This window comes from Halichoeres trimaculatus, unplaced genomic scaffold (genome assembly GCF_033239565.1).
Source record: "Halichoeres trimaculatus isolate MK-OKI-2021-1 unplaced genomic scaffold, fHalTri1.1 fHalTri1_scaffold_14, whole genome shotgun sequence".
Classification (NCBI taxonomy): Eukaryota; Metazoa; Chordata; class Actinopteri; order Labriformes; family Labridae; genus Halichoeres; species Halichoeres trimaculatus.
Window position 1 is genome coordinate 3,847,076 of NW_027437192.1, and position 22,317 is coordinate 3,869,392.

Consider the following 22,317-nt stretch of genomic DNA (forward strand, 5'->3'; position numbering starts at 1 on the left):
AAATAAAAGTCTGAAGCTGCAAAACTGTAGAATGCGTACGGATATTCATAAAAAAAAAAAATCAAAATTAATGTTACATTTTAAGAATACAAACGTTATATATATTTCGGTGACGGATATCTTTTAATGTTAGCATAATACGTAAGGATTTTGAATTTCAAATATTTAGATGATACCTTTAGAATGAGTGAAAAAACACAAAATAACCCACTTAGTTTGGGTTAAAATAATAATAATAATAACAACAACAACAACAACAATAATAATAATAATAATAATAATAATAATAATAATGTCTCTTGTCCTGAGAAATTCAGAAAAGAAAAACATTTATTTTGAAAAAGAAAGCCGTTTCCGGTTTGCTCGGTCAGTGTCTTACAAGCTCACTCACACACAAACACACAGGCACACAGATATAAATACATATTGTGTATTCAAACACACGGAGAAGTAGGACAGTGTACGTGGTTAGGTATGTATAACAAATACTCATGTGTACAGAAACCGCAAAATAATGTTTAACAAATAAATAGATAAATGTATATATATATATATATATATATATATATATATATATATATATATATATATATATATATATATATATATATATATATATATATATATACATACATATATCATTGTGTTTCATAAAACCTTGTGATTATTCTTATTATCTGAAAAAATACATAAATAGATAAATTAATAAATAGTTAAAAATGAATGGTGCTGGTTTATAAACGGGTAAAATATGTCTAAATCTTAGAAGTAATGATACGACCAATTTTAAATTTACACCTATAGCTACTTTTTAAACTGCTTTGAATAAAGAAAAACTTTTAGCAGAGGGCTTGTGCTTCTAATTTTTTTTTTTTTTTAACAATTTAGGCAGGTTTTGTTTGAAAAAAGAAAGAAGGAAGAAAAAAGTAAAAAATAAAAGAGTGAACGGAGTGCACATATTTAATGAAAATATTTTCAATATATTTTAAAAAGTATATATCGGAAAACAGGCAGATTACAGATTTCCTCTAGAGTAGGTTTTACTTGCACCAATCTACTTAAATCTTGTAATCATATCTTATTGTGTCGTCTTTTAATTAAACTGCTTCATATTTGCTTCATATATCATCTGATAGTGTCATATCATTTTTGCATTCCTTCAATGTGACTTTGAATGTCTGTGTAAATATGAAACTTCATAAGTAAGACAACAGAGTGGAAACATCATCATAACTGGGTTTTTTTGTTTGTTTGTTTGTTTGTTTTTTTAATTTTGGGCTGGCCAATCAGATTTTAAGGTGGACAAACGTCAAAAATTAGGGTTATGAAGGTTTTGATTTTTTTGAGAAAAGTGGAACTGAGAGAATGACGTCACTGTGATGTAGTGAGCCTGAACGGCCAACAGGAGGAGCTGTTTGACTGAGAATAACAGGAAGAGAAGGAAGAAAGGGAAAAATGAAGTCCTTTAGAGAAAAAAAGGGAGGATGGATTTCCTGGTCTGAGCCACACCTCAGAGAGAGAGAGTGAGAGAGAGACAGAGCCGCTTCATGGTCTCAGTCTGCAGTTTTTCACTCTGACGCTCGGCTGCTTTCTGTCTCTGGTGAGTCCCTTTCTTCTCTTTCTTCTTATTGTGTTTTAATCTGCTGAAACTTTAACCTACAAGATTGATTTACCCTCACACCTCCTGCAGTGTTTGATCTAAAGGTGTGGGCTCACTCTCACCCTGTCACTCATTAACAGACAGAGTGAGACATTCATGTTCAGGGACTTCATGTCAGAGAGCAGAGGGAGTGTCCACACTCTTCTGGACAGTTAGAGAAAAGATTACAGCTGGATCAAGATTTTTAAATAATGAACAGAGAAATACAGGAAGGGTTTGATTTATAGATTTTTTAAAAATGATCAATCTGTGTGTTATAAGGGTGTCACACCGGTGTTACAGTGGTTTCTGCTACCTGTCAGAATCAGTATCCTGGTTCTGATTTCGACATTTTTAGAAAAAAATCACCTCAACATGTTTCCCTCTGTCTGAATTCAGAGACCAGGTCTGGTTTAAGGAACTAACATGAGCCACGGTTTATATTTCTGATCAGGTCACAGAATCTGATGGGCACAGATTTGAGTGGAACACCCTGAACGTTAGCATAACATATTTATCATTAGATAAATAGAATAAACCTTCTACCTAATATTGTTTTCACTTTCGCTGATGATTGGCTTAGCTTAGCTTAGCATAAAGACTGGAAGCACATAGAAACTGTTAGTTTAGCGCTTTGAAATCCTGTAAAAAAGATTGAATAAACCAGATTATTTTGCACTGATTATACAGCTCAGCGCAACTTGAGCGGGAATCCAGATTAAGAGCGTGATTAGCCTAGCTTAGCATTTCAGACTACAATCAGATAGAAACTTCTATCACAGAAATGATAGAAGTTTTAGAGGGTTCAACAAATAGAGTTAAGCTTTTTTCATGTATGCTTCAATGATAAATGGAGGGACAGCAGAGCTAAGCTAATATTCTCAAATTGCTAATGGTGACTGCTAACAGATTAACTTTTTTTCCTGCGAAATAATGAACTAAATTAGTTGTTTTTCAAACCTCAGTCTGAATCAATAAGTAGCCCATGTTTGATAAAATTAACACATCATTTTGTATGTTGAAAGCTAATTAGGAGCTAATTTCTAACGTTCCTCTGGTTTTAGATTAGCACAAAGGCTAAAAGACGCTGGAAACTGGTAGCATAGTAAAATGGAAAAAAGATTCCAGCCACTAAAAATGCTCTTTTTTGGAGGTTAGAAAAAAAAAATCAATTTTTTTTTTTTTTTTTTTTTTACAAATTCTAGCTTTTCAGCATTCTGACTTATGTTCTCAAAATTAAAAATCAAAGTTAAAATTCTAGAAAATCAGAATTCTATAAAGTTTTAATTCTGAGATGAAAGTCAGAATTCTTTTAAGTTGGAATTTAATCTCCAAATCCTGAGAATAAAAGTATTTATTCCTTTTTTGTTTGTTTACCTTTATTACTTTGTAGCAGTTGTTTGGTGTTCTTGTGGATGAGATTTTCTGGCCTCTAGAAGAACTCTAGAAGAATGTAACAAACCCCCTTCTCCTTGATCCTCACAGCAGAGCACCAGTGTAGAGCTAAAAGGTCAGAGGTCACAAGGTTCAGCCGAACATCGCTTAACATCAGGCCGTAGTCAGAAAGAAAAGTTTCAGGAAACTGTGATCTAAAAATAGCGCGGCGCCCCCTGGCTGCCTGGTTTTCACCGCCTGTGATGGAGTCAGAGGGTTTGTGAAACATGGAGTTTTCAGAGCGACGGTTTGGATCTGGAGCCAAATTACAGGTCTGGAGTCAGTTTAGAGGAAACACTCACAGCTCTGTTCTCAGACCATCTGAATGTTACTGAGTCACACACACACACATGCTCTGACTCACACACACACACACACAGCACAGAACAGGCCTTCATGGTGTGTTCAAGCACTCCAGGAAAGTCAAATTGAAGAACCTAAACTTTGAGAGGAAAACTTCTTTCTCCAGAGAGGATCAGGATTTAGTCTCAGCAGTTTGTGCTCCTGAACGCAACACGACAGCTTCTTCAACATTTCTGAGCTCGTCAGAGGAGCTCATTAAGAGAGAGAAATGTTGACCCAGTTGTGACTTTGACCTCCTGACTGATAAACTAGTTACTGTTGTTTACAGCTGAGGCAGTGTGTGTGAGTGTGTGTTGCATTAACAGAGAGATGTGGAATCAGGTTAAAGTCTAACAGCACACACTTCCTCCTCGCTGGTTTGGCTCTGAAACCAGGTACGTCCGGCTGTTTTAGCTCCTCGTTAATCCCACTATTTACTTAAATCTGTGTTGATATCTAGATTGTTACAGGAGATTTCATGTTGATTCTGGATTATTCTTTTCTGTCTGTTAAAATCCAGGATTGTTTGCAACTTATCGTTTGTTTCTGGATCAGTTCCTGATTTCTCAGTTTAGTTTCTGTTTATTTTCTGGATTTTGTTCAACTGTTTCTGTATTTAAAAGTGAAAGTTCCTTACAGTATTCCTTTAAAGTTGGTTCTTTGTGGTTTTTCTCAGGATAGTTTTGTTTTAGTTTTTGATAGTTTTTGACTTGTTTGCGGTGTGCTTTCAGATTTTTTCTGGATGTTCTTCATTTTTCTCAGGTGTCTCAGTTTGAGCCGTACTTACTGTCAGATTCATTCCTGAATTGTTTGCTGAAAGACCTGTGATTGTGTCTCATTTTGACCATCTCTGGGGCAGTTTTTGGATTTTTTTGTTTATTTTTGCGTATTTTGTTCTTGACAGCTTTCGTGTTTTAAATTTTATTTAATTTCAGAGTTTCAAAAGTGTGTGGGTGGTTCCTGGAAAGTTTATTTCATGGTTTTTCCTGGAAGGTAGTGATTTTCAGGAGACTGTCATCCTCTCAGTAGTTGGTAGTTGGATCTTTGTTTTCTTGAATTGTAGGTTTGTTTTTTTTTTGTTTTTTTTGGACAGCATAGTTTCTGGAAAGCGTGTTTCCATAAAGTTGGACTTTTCAAAAACAGCTCATGTTGATTTTCTGGAGACTGTCTGGTTATGGATGAGTTACTAAAACGTTTTTCGTAGGTTATTTAAAAATAGTGTTTGGTTTTTGTTGTCGTTTCTGGAGCCAACAAAGTGTCTGGATTGTATCTGGAAAAGCTTCTGCTTTCCTGAAAGTCCCCAGTAGTTTTCTGGATTCCTTCTGGTGTTTTGTTTGTGTACATGGATACCGATCTTTAATTTCTGGATTGTTTTGTGTTTCTAGAGCTTCCTTCATTTTTCATATGTCAGTTCAGTCCTTACGGGATCTTTTTTTTTCTGGACAGATTATTGTGGATGTCCGGTTTCTACTCTAGATTGTTCATTCTTTGATCTTGGATTTGTATGAGTATGTGTTGTGTTGTTGAAGTTCTGGTCCAGCTGTAGATTGTTGTCTTCTCTTCTCACCTGTGAGATACACCTGAGCGCTGCTCTGATCTGATCCGTCAGAGAAACCTCTGCAGAGATTACAGGACTTTCTCTCTGACTCAGACCAACGCGCCCTGTGTCTGGAGCGTTTCCATGGAGAAGTAAACATGCTGAGGTTGTGTGAATCACACACACACACACACACTGCACACACACACACTTTCATCATGATCTTCAGCCAGACAGGGAAATAGAGTCAGTCAGAGCTGCGTGTGGCTGCTGGACTCTGACCTCACTGTGTGTTATTGTCAGTTTAACCTTCAGCCTTTAACACACACACACACACACACACACACACACACACACACACACACACACACACACACACACACACACACACACACACACACACACACACACACACACACACACAAACACCTATTTAACAGCAGGGAACTCTCCCCAGCAACCAGAAACCTTACTAGGAAGCAGGAACTCGGGTCACATTTAGTTCCTGGGTACTTAATCTCCCTCTGAAAAGTTACTACTCGTAAGTGGTACCTTCTGGAGGTCCAGGAACTTTAGGGGTGAGGTCATTGTCTGTCATATGGCCCTGCAGTTACCTTCTTTGCTTCTCCAGGCGTTACCGGCCTGATTTGCATTAACAAAGACAACAACTCAGGAACAACAGTTATTAAAAGGTTCCTGGTTCTGGTTCTGTGATGCTGGTGTTGTTAAGCCACAGGTTTCGGAAGTGAAGACGAGTGATCAGGGACTAACAAAAGCTGGAAACACTCAGGTGACTCATTGCTGAGCTCTGATTAATGAGCCGTCACACTTTGAATCACTGCGTTTCAGTCTGATCATCAGTTCGTTCAGACTCTGACTCTGTGAGAATCACTTTTTCTTTCTCTCATCAGTTTTTCCCTCCGATCAGTGAAAGTGAAGTCTGATTGGTCAGAGTTTGATTTTAAAAAATCCACAGGTGTGATTTTTATTCCCCCGTCTGACATGGAGACCATCGTCATGTCAAAAAGCGGGGACGTTTAAGTCGACCGTTAAACAGCCACTTGGTTTTTTCCTCCACTCGTCTGGATGAAAGGAAGCTTTGTGGAGCTGCTGACTCCCTCTTTCACTGTCTGTCATACTCTCTGTATCACCTCACTCTTAGCTTACTTTATGGGGAAATAACATGAGTATTTTCTCTCACATCCTCAAGTACTGGAGTTTTCACAGACATGGAACTGCATTTCTCTCAGTATATCTGTGACCACAGGGGGCGCCACATTCATCTCAAAATTAAAGTTTGCTTTAGATAATTTCCTTCCCCAGTAGAAACACTGAGTAATTTCAACGATAAATCCTCTGTTCATGTAGGAAACAGTTTTCTGTTGCAGAATCATGAATAAAAACAGAAACTGTTTGAGGTATTTTAAAAGCAGAAGGTCGGAAGTGAAGTGAAAGTGTTTCTGATGATGCGTGATGTGTGACAGAGACAGAGAATATTTCGTGTCTGGCTCCTTAGTAATCTCAAACGGCCGCGTGCTGAACAGGAAGTGAAAACAGGAAGTGGAGAGGACAGAGGACAGTTCAGGGTGTTATCTGAAGGTTTCGTATGTTATTGAGAAACTCTCTGAGGAGTTCACAGACGGCGCTCAAAGCGGTAAGTTCAGACGGAGAGATCTGATTGGACGAGACAGAGCAGCACGTGAAAGACAAACAGCTACACACACTAACACACTTGGTCATGAGGCTTTAAGAGAGTCGGGGTCAAAAGTCAATGCATGCGGACCACATGAAGTCCATCCTCTGATTGGTTGATTTGTATCTGTTTGCTGATTGGTCAGTTGGTATTTGTTCCTGATTGGTCATTTACTTTGGCAGTTGTGATTGGTCTAGTAGGATTTTAGCTTAAGTTGTGCTTAGCTGCGCTCTGATTGGTTGATTAGAGTTTTTAAAAAGGTCTGTTTGTTTAAAGCTGTGTTATTATTGGTCAGTTTATAGCCGCTATGTGATTGGTTGGTTGCCACCAGCTGATTTTTTTACATCCTTTGCCTGAATCTTTTTTTTAAATTAAAATCATTATTACTCATGTTTGATTTAAAATTCTGGGTTTTGTGGATCTTTATCCAGATTTTGATGATTAAAATTGTACTTCAGTTTTTATTAGTTACATAGTTTGTTGTGTTATGATTGGTTGTGTTACAACGGTTAACTCTGATTGGTCTGTTCCTTGTTTGTCTTGTGACATTTTCTGTTTGGCTGATTGGGTCATATTGCCTCAGGGATTATGGTCTGGATTTGTACCAGGACAAGGAGCCATGTTGTTGTGGGCGTGGCCCAAAAGAGGGAGGGGCTTATTGATCACTTTTTTAGTGTTGTCTCAGATCAGTGTGGAAACTGTCTTTAAAGCTCCAGTTCAACCAAGTAAAGAATAGAAAACTGTTAATTCAGAACAAACAGGAAGTCATGATGTCCTTTCAGTGTAATAGTCCGTGTGTGTCTGTGAATCCCTCAGGCTGTAGAGGTTTACATTCCTCTCGTCTCTGCTGATCTGATTTAATGCATGAGGCTACATGTTTCTGAGTCTGCGGCCTCCTCGCATTCTTTCTTTATCATCTGCTGAAATGAGCTGGACGGACTCCAGAAGTTTCCTCCTGCAGGACCCGGACTGAAAATAGATGTTAAACCTCTTTATGTAATCAGGAAACTGAGCTCTTATCAGTGAAGAGGCGGACCTTGACTTTCCCTGTTTGACAAAGAATGTGGAGGCTGGAAAAGTTTGGAAAGAAAAACACTTCAGACTGAGGAGATCAGGTTTAAAGCCACAGCAGCGATTTATGATGATGTAGCTTACACTATACAGTACACTGAGACAGCTGTTTGTTAGCAGCTCCATTAGCAACCAAGCTTAGCTAAAAAAAACGCAAGTGGTCATTACCTTTGTTTACCCTATTTTAGTAAACTTTGAACTCAAACTTCAAAAAACAAAGCTACTATAAGAGACGCTGCATAAACAGCTAGCTAGCATTTAGCAGTTAGCCTATCAGTTGACTGATGTTACAGCTTCCTAGCTTATGATATTTTTTTAAAGAATGATGCTAAAGCTAACACATAACAGTTCACAATATACTTTCATCCATATAAGGCTAACACAGACAAGGAATGCTATATTATGCTAATATACGGAAGTTATTACACGTCTATCCATAATATTAAGATAGAATTCTGAAGCTAAAGCTAAAAGGTTCCAAGTAATGGTGTCATGCTAGTTTAATTTAAAAAAACTAGCGCTGTCTGGTACTGAGAAATGCCAACAGATTGGGGCTAGTGATAAAAGGCCCAAATTATGCTGTCATGCTAATAGAACATAGCTAAAATGGCCCAGCTTGTTACATCATAATAACAGAATGACGCTAGTGCTAACAAGTTTCAGGTGAGGTTGTCATGCTATCAGAATGAGGCTAGTGCTAACAAGTCCCAGGTCTTGTCATTATGCTGATTTACTATGGCTAACTAACAAGTCTAAAGTCATGATGTTATGCTAACAGAATGGAGCTAGTGCTAAGAGTTTCCAGGTTAGGTTGTGCTGTTATTAGAATCTGACTATTGCAAACACATTCCAGCTTGTTACATCATGCTAACATAATGAGGCTAGTGCTAACAGGTCCCAGGTTAGGTTGTCATGCCAATTTCCTACTCTGCTAGTGCTAACAGGTCTCTGGTGATGATGTCATGCGAAGATTATGAGGCTAGTTCTAACAAGAGAGGAAGTGAAACCAGGGTCTGTCCTGCAGCTGTTTGTGGTTCGATTGCAGTAATATTTTGACTGTCTTGTCACTTTTTCCTGACTCACCAGAGGTCAGACGTCAATGGCGTTACAGGTACAGGTACAGGTGTGGTAAAAACTCAAACTGTCTTCGTGTCAGATCAACATGTCCAACTGTCAAAGTTCCTGTTTTTAACTTCTTACATCTGGAAACATTGAAAACATCCAGAAACTCTTAAAGTTTACAAGCCTCTCAGCCTCCGTGTGTGTGTGTGTGTGTGTGTGTGTGTGTGTGTGTGTGTGTGTGTGTGTGTGTGTGTGTGTGTGTGTGTGTGTGTGTGTGTGTGTGTGTGTTTTGGACCACACCCAGTGTTTAGTCATACTTAATGTCTTCTCTGCGTTCACGTTTGGTTCCCATGCAGCGCAGAGAGCGTGTGTGTTCTTGTTTTTCTGTCTTTGTGAGGACTTAGTACAACTTCAAACATCAGGAGACGGGACAGTTAACGATCCTTCAGACTTACACAGCTTCCTACTTATGTTTCAAAATCAAAGTTAACACACCTAAATGTTTAGAAACAGCTGTTCTAAACTTTGGGACTTTTTTTTGTTTCCACAGATTAAACCTGAATCTGCAGCATCACATCGTCACATTTTGGATTTCAGCTTCAGAGACACTCAGTGGACTAAATTTAGTTTTAATTTAGAACATTTTTTCATCGGACCCCACCTGGAGTCCTCCAGACAGTTTTTTTTACAGTCCACGGTGGGGTTTGTTTTTGGGGCTTTTTGGTCCTCCGTGTGTTGCAGTTTTTGTCTGAATGCCCCAGGATTACCCACAGGCTGCAGTTCCTTCCCCGGCCTGCAGGGCGGCAGCAGAGAGTGACAGCCGGGTGCTGGACAGGCGGAGCATCGGCATGAGTGACTTCTGGCACAAGATGGGCTGCTGTGTGGTGGCTAAACCCCCTCCGGTGAGACACACACACACTCACACACTCATGTTTACATATGAGGTCCCCATAATCCCAGAGGTCCTCATGAAGATCTCACTTCTACATGAACAAAAACAGGATGGCCGACTGTTTGTGTCTGTTAGCGCCTAAGCTCACACTCCTCCAGAGTCATAAGTCAGTCAAATCTGATTACACAAACATGATACACATGTTTTTAGATTCAGTGTCACGCTCACTTCCTGGAGGTCACATGATCTCAGATGTTGGTCCAAAATAAACATCCAGCAAACCCTTCAGAGATCCTGGAATGAAAGATGCTTCAGTAGTGGTCTGGGAATCACCTTGTTGTTATATTTCTGCAGTTTGGACATCCATAGTATCCTGTTAATAAGGTATGCTAACAGGAGATGCTAACAGGATGCTAATAAGGGGTTCAAGTAGCTAATTCTTCATTTTTAAACACAGTTTCCCTCCCTTATAAAAGGGAGCTAATCCAGATTTCTTTTGTCCTGTTTTTCAAAGAAATGCTGTGTAAAATCAGACCGGATTATATATATCATGTCCACAGGGGGCACCAAACTCCACACAAATTCACAGCTGCTTTACATTCTATAATATAATTCTACACTCTTTCTGCTTGTTTTAAACAGGCCAGGTCATTAAATACCTTTTTTTTCTAATGAGGACACTCCCAAGACTCAAAAAAAGCAAAATGTCGCCATGAAGATTAAATATTCAGTCAGGAGGTGTTTGTTGTGAGCTTTAAGACGGACGCCCTGAATGTGAGTCAACAGTCTGACTTTACTCCAGAGGAAACAGGTGGCAGGACTTCCTCTTCCTCTTTCACCCTGAACTTTGACCTCCAGCAGGCTGACGCCCTCTTTCAGCGTAACAAACGTTAGTTTGGAAATAGCTTCCTGTAAATCATCACATTTTATTTCTTAAAAGTGATATTGTTGTACACAGAGGGCGCTCCAATTAACACATTCCTAATGAGTAACCCGGGACAAAAACAAAGCAGGATTCACTCTGATTTATCGTAGATTGTTTTAATGTCTGAAATCTTTAAGCAAACAGCACATCTCAGCAGATGTGTTCACTTCAGTGGAGCAGATAACATTCTCCGTCCGTCTGGGACCATTTTTCCTGTTCATGTTAAAATTTAAGTTAAGACTTATGTTGTAGGCTTCAGCTCTAAAATACCCAGGTGTTTTAAACCTGAATGATTCCTTAAGTCATTGGTTAAAAAAATTGTGAAATGTCCCTTTAAGTGAAGTTTAAGCTTCATTCAAACATGATGTAAGGCTAAATCCATTTCAGATGCTTCCTTAGTGATCTGCAGACAGCTGGAAACACACACACACACACACACACACACACACACACACACACACACACACACACACACACACACACACACACACACACATCTTTATATTTAAATGTAGAGTCAGTTGGACGTTCAGACTGAAGAGGAAGTCCCGCCTCCTCCTTTTCCTTTGTCTGTATTTATAGTCTGTTTGTTCCATTGTGGCCCTTTAACACACACACACACACACACACACACACACACACACACACACACACACACACACACACACACACACACACACACACACACAGGGAAGTTAAACTTAGTTTATTTATGGAGTCGTGTTAAACTCTTCAGACTGTTTCCTCTTTAACATCAACATGAACTTTAATATTTGCGCTACAGTTCTCACCTGAAATACTAATTATTCTCTGCTTCTGTCGGCTAACACTCTCACTGATAAGTCAGTGATGTCACATAAATATGTAGGGTCTTGATTCAGGGTTTGGTTTTTATTTTGAGAAGTGTTCTGGTTTTTGTTTGTAGTCTGAGTCATAATGACCAATGATGTGAAAATGATGTGAAAATGATGATGATGATGATGATGATGATGATGATGATGATGATGATGAAACTCTTCTACCAGGCTTCGTAGAAACCCTAACCACCCCTGAAAACTTTGAGTAAAGCCGTAAATATTGAATATTGCCTGAGGATGGGTTTGTTGTGGAAAGGGAAACGACGACCTTTCACCCTGCATAGAAATACCCAACAGTTGGCTGTTGTTACCATGACAACGATGGCTCTCACTGTGTAGGAGGAGGAGGATGATTCAGTATCAGCTGGCAGGGCTTGTGCGTGTGTGTGTGTGTGTGTGTGATTCAGTGGTATTTGACAGAAAGTATTCAGATGAAGATACCAACCTGTGGTGGAAAAACACAGATTTTGATTTCATCAGATTTCTGCGCAACACATCGGGCTGATCAAAGTTTCCTGTTTGTCATTAACAAATCAGTCGTCAGATTTGCATTAATATACACTCATTTCACTTCATACCTTTAAAATAACACTGTCATGCTTTGTTGTTGATGCAAATACTCAGCAAACAACACCAATACTTGGTCACGATATCATTAAGTCCTCGTTTATATATTCTGGGGTATAAATTGAACTCGAGCCTGACTTCACAAAGCTAGTTTTTTGACTTTTTACTAATCTGCATCATGATGATAATTCTGCAAACTTGCAAGAATTCATAACATCGAAGAAAACCAGAGGTGAGCCACCATAGAACTTACTGTTTACAGTGAAACTGAGACTGGGCAGGTTTATTCTGCTGTATTAAGCCCGTGTGAACCCTCTGTTAAAATGGGACAGCAGAATAAGAAAAGATTATTCATGGTCTCCATGCATCGCTCTCTTTACTGTGAAACTGAGACTTTTCAGTTTTATGCTACTGTGGTAGACCAGAGTGAAACCTCCCTGCAACTTATTACTCAGCAGAGTAAGACAAGCTTGGCTGAAATCTCTATATGTGTCTTTACAATGAAACAGAGACTGGATGTCATTAGCTAGCCTGAAGTCTCTGTGTACATTACTTTTTATAGTGAAACTGAGACTTCACTGGTTTACACTCCTGAGTGAATCCAAAGTTTTGCCTCTGTGTGGCGTTTTTTTTACTGTGAAACTGAGACACAACAGAGTACAACAAGTCAGGGTTTGTCTCTGCATAACTTTTTATTCACAGTGAAACTTAGACTGGTAATTTTCATGCTCCTGATGTAATCCATAGTAAAAACCTGTGTGTAGCATTTTGTTGACATTGAAACTGAGACTCAGCAGAGTGAGACAGCCTAGAGTGTATTGTCAATTTAACTTACTATCACAGTGAAACTGAGACTTACTAAATTCTGTGTAGACAGCTACTGTATGTCAGAGTTTAAAGCCTCTGCTTAAATTATTTTTCACAGTGAAACTGAGACTGGACAGGCTCATACTCCTGGGATAATCCAGAGTGAAGCCTTCGTGTGGCATGTTATCTACAGTGAATCTAAGACTTTACCAATTTACACCCCCGAGTGAATTCAAAGTTTTGCCTGTGCGTGGCGTTTTATTTACTTTGAAACTGAAACACAACAGAGTACAACAAGTCAGGGTTTGTCTCTGCATAGCTTATTTTTCACACTGAAACTGAGACTGGTAATTTTCATGCTCCTGATGTAATCCATTGTAAAAACCTGTGTGTAGCATTTTGTTGACATTGAAACTGAGACTCAGCAGAGTGGGACAGGCTAGAGTTTATTGTCAATGTACCTTACTATCACAGTGAAACTGAGACTTACCACATATTGTGTAGACAGCTACTGTGTGCCAGAGTTTTAAGCCACTGCATAACTCATCACTCACAGTGAAACTGAGACTGGTCATGTTTGTGCTCCTGATGAAATCCATAGTGAAACCTGTGTGGAGCACTTTGTTGACATTGAAACTGAGACTCAGCAGAGGGAGACAGTCTAAAGTGTATTGTCAATGAAACTAACTATCACCGTGAAACTGAGACTTACTGCTTAGTGTATAGACAGATATTGTGTGCCAGAGCCTCTGTATAACTTATTTTTCACAGTGAAACTGAGACTGGACAGGCTCATACTCCTGAGGTAATCCAGATTTAAGCTGTATGTGGTGTATTATCTACAGTGAAACTGAGACTCACCACACATACATACCTAAACTGCTTTTATACACAAAAGTAATAAATCTGGGACTAGAAACAGAGCTGAGTTAATGTTTGAAGGGCTGAATTTTACCTCCCATTAATCTGAACTCAGTTACTTTTTAGGCTGGTAACAGAAAAGCAAACATCTCAGTCTTCGGACCTGTTAACCTTTAGTTTCTTTTCTCAAGACTAAAACGGGAGAGCTGTGGTCAATTATTCAAATCCTGGACAGTTTCACTCCTGAACTCGGAGTTTTTCTTTCCAGGAACATCTGCGCTCTGAACTTCTTGATCTAACAGCCTCAAACTCTTCATCCTGACAGCGCCTCCCTCCCTCCTCCTTCTCCTCCACGTCCTCGTCCCGCTGAGATTGCATAATAACTCAGAGAAACATAATCCTCTTAATCCAGATCCTAACGGTTCTGAATGCCGCTCAGATGTTTTCTGGATCTGTTTCCTCTGGGCAGGCTTAACTGGACTCAAACAGGATTTTAATGAGCCGTTTGGTGGCTGTTTACCAGAACTCTAAATGTCCCTGAATGCAGCACAGAAGGCCAAACCTCTCTGCATCTCATCATGACTTCATGTTTTTTCAGGGCGTGTTGGAGCCTGAACGCCTTGTCGGCACAGCGCTTCACTAAGTCAGGATATTTTCCAGATTAAAAGCAGCTAAATAAACTAAAACTGCTCCTGGCGCTGGTTGTTCTAGTACTGCAACTTCTGCCAACCCCGAAACCATGACATGCTGTTACTCGTCATCATATCGCAACGAAAAGTACGAATCAACAAACTGTGTCAGTGGGATTATTCTGGAGGTTTCACTCAGTCGAAATTCTTCTCACATGTTCGGACTGCCCCTTTCGTCCTTACTGTTTCATTTTAAGAATTTAATTCATGCTTTTAGCTGTTTAGTTCAAGTTTTAAATACATTCATTCAGCTTTACTTATTTGTTATTTACCATTTCAACGTCATTTTATTTTTGGCAATCCTGGACCTCCGTAGACTTAACAACATTATTTATAAACATGTACTTGTAAAGCTGGATGTTAAAGGATTATTTTGTTAAGGTGAGCTGTCTGTGGGTCAGCATCATCCTCTGCTTCATCATCATCGTCATCCTGGGTGTGAACGTGTCAGAAAATGAAGATGAGGAGAGTCAGAGAGAATGTGGACGAGTTCAGGCACGAAGATCAACAAACACTGATGTCATCCACAAGTTAACTCTCTGTTTGTGTGTGTGTGTGTGTGTGTGTGTAGAAGAAGAAGAGGAGGAAGATTGATCGCTCCATGATCGGAGAGCCGACAAACTTCATCCACCTTACGCACATTGGCTCTGGAGAGATGGCTGACGGGCTGCAGCCGGTAAGAAACACAAAAACACATTTTTACATTTCATATTTTAGGATTTGCACCGAACTTTTTTATCCTATTCATATAATTAAAAAATAAAAACTTAAAGAGTTCCCCCTGGAGTTTAAGATAAATAAAACAGTTTAAAATAATGGGAACAATAAAAAATTTAGTTGAATAGGAACACAGAGACAGAAGAGACGCAGACGAAGCAGCTGCGTCTTCATCAAAGATCCTCTGTGAGTGTGAGAGTGTGTGTGTGTGTGTGTGTGTGAGGAAGTGTCACACAGAGCTTCCTTTTCATTCTGCTTCTATTTTAACTTCTCTCTCCCTCCCAGCTGCAGCTCTAACTGACACGCACATCCCAAACTTGAACAGGAAACACTCAATATAAGACCTAAAATTAAAGCTCCACTAAGGAGTTTTTTTTTCCCAACATAAGCGCTTAAAGCTCCTTTAAGGAGTTAGGATAAGAATTACTTAAGGCTTTTACTAGGAGTTTTAGTTTGAGGTAAAATTTAAAGTTCTGATGGGGAGTTTTTAGTAGGAGCCTCAAACTTAAAACTCCAGTAATACTAGTAGTACTAGTAGTACTTCTATTATAACCTTAAAGCTCCTGTGTGTGTTTTTTTCTGAACATGCAAACTTAAAGCTCCTGTGGTAAAATTCAATTTAGTTATAAAACAGAGTGAAAATAAAGCTGATTTCTTCAATTGACCCAATAAGTCATTGGTCAGACAATTTACTTTAAAGCTTCTGCGAAGCCCCTAAACCCTGCTGCAGGGTAGGCGTCAGATGAAGTGATAGTGCTGCTGCCTTTTTAAAAAAAATTACACTTCTACAGGAAAAATTTACAGACCAGATGTACTGCTTTGTACATAGGGGGCGCCAAAATAAACCTCAATTTAAATTTTCTGGCAGGAGCTTTAATGTTGAAAATCCAAATTTGACAACAGTGAGTAGAAACACTTAAAAAAGAAACCAAACAGTGTGCTGATGTGATAAGTTTTCAACACAACTCTGTTTCAGTCTCTTAAAATACCTTTCACATTTGAAAACAGTCCATTAATCAAGTGTGTGTGTCTGTGTGTGCGTGTGTGTCCTTAGTCGGGATCCGTTCAGGAACAGATGAGGTCCAAAGGCCCGAGCATGAACGGCAGGAACAGCCTGTTATAGCGGGTAAACACAAACACAGCATCAAACAACCATTCAATGGAGGCTGTAATGACGTCTACGTCCTCTAGGGGGCGCTAGAAGACTCAGCTGTTGACTCGCTGTTTTTATGTGTCGATTGTTTTTCAGGAGAAAATGAAACTGTTGTAGATCATCTGTTCTTCAACCGGCTCTTCTTCACCGCTGAACGGAGGATTTCACCCTCGCTGCCCTGCTGAAGTGTCCTTGAGCAACAAACTGAACCCCAACCAGCTACATCGCAGTGTTTTTAAGACATTTCTACTCACCATGACTCTAAGATACAACATCACCCTGCCGAGCCGAGGAAGTTTTCTAGCTTATTCCACGTCTCAGGTTACTTAATGACAAGAACTACATCTCCCAGCATCCCTCTGACTTCAGGGTAAAAACAGATAGTTAAATTCAACATGGACAAATTATTTAATTAGATTTGAAAAATGTCCTTGTGTTTTTCCTGCCTTCACCATGAGAGGGCAGACGTAGAATACGACGGATGACATCACTGGACTTCATTTCCCAGAATCCCTCACCATTCAGGATACATGTTTTATGACAGAATGTCTGTAAACAAAATAACTGGAAATGTTTGCTAAAGATTGTGGCTCTAGGTGTCTAAAAACTCAAAAACTACAAATCCCAGCATGCGCAGCGTTTAATCCAGGAGGCCCTGTGTGTAAAACAACTCCACCATTCTTCATCCAAACCCCCTTTTGATGAAAACATCCCCCAACAGCTGCTGTGGATTACTTCCTATGTTTGGACTTCATTTCCCAGGATGCTTCGCTGTGTTCAGCTGTCCGTGGATTATTATAATTACTCATTGTGTATTTTTATGCTTTCGAATCCCTGGACACCTCAGTGATGACATCATCGGACTCTGATTCCCAGGATGCTTCGCTCTGAATGATTAAAGACTCTTATTTTAGGAGACGGGAAACTCCCCTGAACTCCAGAGTGTGTGTTTTAGTGTGTGTGTGCGATGGTGTGTGTTTCAGTGTGTGTGATGTCATGGTTTAAATACTCCTCCACTGAAAGAGCTTGATACAAAACCTCTCTTAAAAAATCCCCTATTTTTCAGAAATGTTCCTCATTTCCTCTCCCACCTGCCTCTCTTATTACCTAGCTTCCTAACCTGTGGTTCCGGGGCCCTGAATGGGTCTTAACTTGATGTGTTTTGGTCTGAAGAGAGACTGAATGAACTCTTTAACAGGACTTGATCCGGATTTCCTATTATCAACGTATCCAGTGAGTGCATGGAGTGTTTGCATTAAATTCTGAGTATCTGAACATTTTTGAGCACACGTTATTTTATATTTCTGCTGTTTTTTCCTTTTTTTTTTGTAATTTTATGAGTGATTATTTTTCTGATGTGACTGTTTTTCTACATGTGTGATCCCTTTCATGAAACATTTTAATGAACTGAATTCAGACCTCATCCGAGATGTCTCCAGTTCTGGTTTTTGGTTTGGGTGTAAAACTTACCGCGGAGAAAGAAAATACTTTTAAAGGCTCTGTGAGGACTATTAGTTTGTTTTGATTACAGGAAGACCCGTGGCTGAAATTGGTAGTGTTTTAACAGGAAGAAGACTACGTTTCCCATGAGCACCAACACCCACTGTTGTAAAGATGTAAAGTTATTATTTCAAATTCCTCAATAAAAAAATTTAAAAAAACGAAATGTACCAAAAAGTTTAGACTTTTAAAGTCAAAGCACAAACCTGTACAATTTGCCAACTGTAAGTTAATTATTATTAATTTTTTTTTGCCTTAAAACATTTAATTTGAAGATATTTAATTTACTCCTCCGCATCCATGTACATTTGTATTGTTGCATCTGCAACTTTTACCAAGGCTGATAGTAAAAAGACAAAAATATAAAACCACCAGAAATATAAAACCGCTGACCATACAATATTTTAGCTCAGAGAGAAAATTAGAAATAACATTTTTATTTTAAAGGGAAAGGAAATATGGTTTTAAATAAATGACATCATGTGTAGGAAACCCCTGAGTTTCCCTTTCCTCGTGGCCAACATGGAAAATCTGAGCCTCTGCTGCTCACCGTGGTTTCTTCAGGACACCACGGTGTGTTCAATGAACCGTTCAGAGCGTGGGAGATTCCAAACTTCCCCCCTGCTGTAATAGATTCTCTGTTTTCACTCCCTCTTACGGTAACCCTGACGTGGGAGAGTGTGATGAGGAACTGTTTGACCTTTTCAGACCACCACAGCTAATGAAACTCTGATCTGACGCCATGTGACGGTGAGTCAGCGCACTTTGATCAGCTGATGAGTTAAAGATGTAAACAGACTCTAACCGGGAGGTAAAAACAGAAAACACATGATGCTTGGTTTGTTTGGCTGCATTGTGAACACACACACCACCTGTTTAAGCTCTAAGCTGCCCCTAGTGGTTAATGAATGAATCATTTGAAGCCAAATGAGAGTTATGAAAACACAGCTGTAGTTACCACCAATGACCACAGGTGGCGACAGATCAAGATTTTAATCAGACTTGAGATCTCACCTCTCCCAGTTTACAGTCTACCGACACTGGAGAGCACTTTCTCTTTGATGTTTCAGGAGTTTCAGCTTCTCATCATGAAAACATGTTGATACAGTTTGCTGTTTGTCAAAAATGTTGATTTATTGATCTGTCTGTGTTGTTGTTGTACATCTCTCTTTAAACGTGTGTTGGATATTTAGTATTGTATGACTGCATCATCGAGAGAATTGACCTTCAAACATTTTTATGACTTTTGAGCCTCTGATGGAAGAAGTTAATAGAATAAACTACAAGAATTTATTTAATATTCTGCAAAAACTCATCCTACATTTCCTGTCAATGTCCAGGTCGATGTATTTTAACTGCAGTTCCTCTAGTGTCCACTAGGCGCTGCTTTGATAAAACTACTACTAACCTATCAATTAAGATAACACCCAGCAGTTTCAATGACAATCTGCCAACGCACCAGATCTGAGCAACATCCTGCATCCAGCCTCACTTACTTTAAGGATGGCTAATGCTAAGCTAAGGCTAACAGATGAGAAAGGTAACAGGAAGAAGAAAACAACAACACTTTTCAATTAAGTGTGAACACGGCCATTGAAGTCAGATTTTTTCCACAGTGAGATGCTCTTGATAGTTATTATCTCAAAATACAACAGTATCTTGCAAATCAGATGTGATCTTGTTAGTAAATTGTACATAAACTAGATACGATAGGATATGAATGTAATGTTTGAGGCAACAACTACTGTGAACAAGATTAAAAAGAAAAAAAAACCTTGTCAGATCAACCTTAAATTTCTTGAGATAAAGAAATAACCAAGATGATACCTGAACAGATCAAGATACCAATTAGTATGATGAACATTAAAATTAACGGAATTGCAGTGATAACTTTTATACTAGATAAAAAGAACAAAATAAGATAAAAACGTATATGATTACAGAAATATCTTGAATAAATAAGAACAAAGCTTGTCGATTGAAAACAAGATCTTAGGGAAACAAGATACCTCAGGAGAAATGCATAGTTAAAATAAGGTGTATTATCAAGATAACAATTTATTGAATCAAAAATAACGTATGGATCATAGTGTTGTCTTGACCAGAAAAAGTGTATCTGATAAGATCAAGATATTTTTTGGGATCAAGATAAAACATGTCTTAGGTCAAAATTAAAACTTTTAAATCAGCACAAAGTCAAGATAGTGACTAACAGATTGAGATAACCATTATGATCAAAATAACATATTTGATCAAGATCCAAACTAAGATCAAGATCATTACTTTTCAATCAAGAACAAGATATCATTATCAGATCAAATTACATGCAGAGTTCAGATTTAATTATTCCAATCAAGATCATTTGTAGGATTTCAATTTTGACTTCATGGTCAATGAAAAACTTAAGTGTTTGGGTCAAGATCAACATAATAAATCCAGATCAAGATAACAGTTTATAGGATCAAGATTACAACTCAAAGTGTCAATATGAAAACTTGTACAACCAGGATAGAAAGTCTTGACGCCACTTGGATCAAGATTATAACCTGAATGATTAAGGAAATATATTTGTCAAGATGAACATTGTAGAAAACAAGATACTACAATATCTGACTGGTCGGACATAATATCTACAAAAAAGATTACAGGTTTACTAAGTTTCCTTATTTGTGGTGACAAGAAACTCAAGAGGAAAAGTTTGTGCTTGTGTAAGCAAGATACATCTTCATTGCCAACATGATTACTCACAAATGTGTAGACAAGATATTACACTGACAAGATCAAAATGTATCAGAACAAGATACAACCTCAATTACAAAAATAAATGAAGTTTTGTGCACATTCCAGTTTACTGGACTTCAGGTTTTGTCATTCTGAGGTTTAAAATTTTGTGTCAGGATCCGGCTCAAGCAAGGTCCTCCAAATCTCCTCCATAATCTTGTTGAAAGAAAAGCATTAGGCTGACAGAACATGTGGGATGTTTTGAAACTCCACCGGGCAGATTGTGCTGAATGATATCCCGTGTTTGAGAGTCGATTGTGTGATTATTTTTGTATTCAGTAATATTTGTCTTGTGTCTGTCGTTATGTAACGTCTTCCTCCTCCTCAGAAACAAACACACTCACAGGTTGACTTTATTCCTCGTTACGTAACTGAGTCTCATGAATAAATCTGCTGTTTCTCCATCTGACGGTCTCACAAGTGTTTCATTTTTTAGATCTTCTGAGCATGTCAGTGAACGCAGCACGGCTGTATTTACACGTATGACCCCACGCACATGTTCACTCTCTACTGCTTCATTTTGGCTTCTGCGACATCTTGTTTTATTACAAGCAGCTGTACCAAGACCACAGAGCTGTAATAATGATGCTTAAGCTGTGTGTGTGTGTGTGTGTGTGTGTGTGTGTGTGACTGTGTGTGTGTGTGTGTGTCACTCTAGGAACTCAGTCCAGCTCTGCGGAGGAGGAAACAACACGAGTAGAAGAAATAAAGATGTGGTTACTGCTGGCTTGTTGTAAACCAAGTGTGGGTAACATACTGGCGTCTAAGTGTGTGTGTGTGTGTGTGTGTGTGTGTGTGTGTGTGTGTGTGTGTGTGTGTGTGTGTGTGTGTGTGTGTGTGTGTGTATGTGTGTGCGTGTGTGTGTGTGTGTAATTGAAATCAGATTCAGCTGATCTCACAATGTAATCTGATCCTGGAAAATAAGTTTATAGTTTTGAAGTTTGGTTTCAGTCTTTGACGACTTGTTGGAGTTTAGAATCTGTCTGACACACTCTGTGTGTGTGTGTGTGTGTGTGTGTGTGTGTGTGTGTGTGTGTGTGTGTGTGTGTGTGTGTGTGTGTGTGTGTGTGTGTTTTCATGTAAAAAAGTTGTATAAACAATAGCCACACAGATCATGAGTCAATGGCTGCAGAGGGACCGTTGGTTTCCTCACATGGCAGCATGCTAACGTCACTGCTAACGTCACTGCTAACGTCACTGCTAACATGCTAACAGGATGACTCAATGGGGGCTGAGTGGAGCTGAAATCTGCTGAGTCGGAGGAATCTCTGGAAACATGTGGCTGTGTCTGAAACCTCAATCATACACCAGAGGAAGCTCTCTTGTCTCTGTAACATGGGCTTCAGTGGGGATGGATGCACTTTGGGACACAGCCTCGAGTGGACATTGGAGGAACTGCGGCACCTAGTGGGTCAAGCTTTGCTTGAAACGTCAACAATCATCAAAACTATCAGATAAAAAGTACAATACAATTTCATTTTAATGTTGGTTTGTTAAGGGCAAGGCTAGATTTGGAGTGTAAGTAGCCTAGCTTAGCATAAGCTAATAGTAGCTGCTAAAGCCATAAAAACCTAGTATGAGATTTAATGAGGTCTTCATGGGACTGATGAAATGATGACATTGACAGTTGGAGGCGTCTGACACTCAAACACCAAGATCTGTACATAGCTTCCAGAGGGCTGGCCAACCAGAGTGAACAGGGTTTGTGGAGCACAAAGTCTCAAAGAGACAGTAGCGCTTGTAGACAGAGGCTGGAATAAACATTTTCTAAAACACTGGGTAGAAAAAAT

The 22,317-nt window shown here is 39.0% G+C and overlaps 1 protein-coding gene across 1 annotated transcript; it reads left to right on the top strand.

Annotated features, from left to right (window-relative positions):
• The first annotated feature begins 1,473 nt into the window (after positions 1-1,473).
• On the top strand, positions 1,474-17,308 carry cdc42se1 (CDC42 small effector 1). Its single transcript, XM_074686627.1, has 5 exons — positions 1,474-1,600; positions 9,329-9,680; positions 14,948-15,052; positions 16,148-16,219; positions 16,343-17,308. The coding sequence occupies exons 2-4, from the start codon at positions 9,531-9,533 to the stop codon at positions 16,214-16,216; spliced, it is 324 nt and encodes a 107-aa protein (XP_074542728.1). The 5' UTR covers positions 1,474-1,600; positions 9,329-9,530; the 3' UTR covers positions 16,217-16,219; positions 16,343-17,308.
• The last annotated feature ends 5,009 nt before the right edge of the window (positions 17,309-22,317 follow it).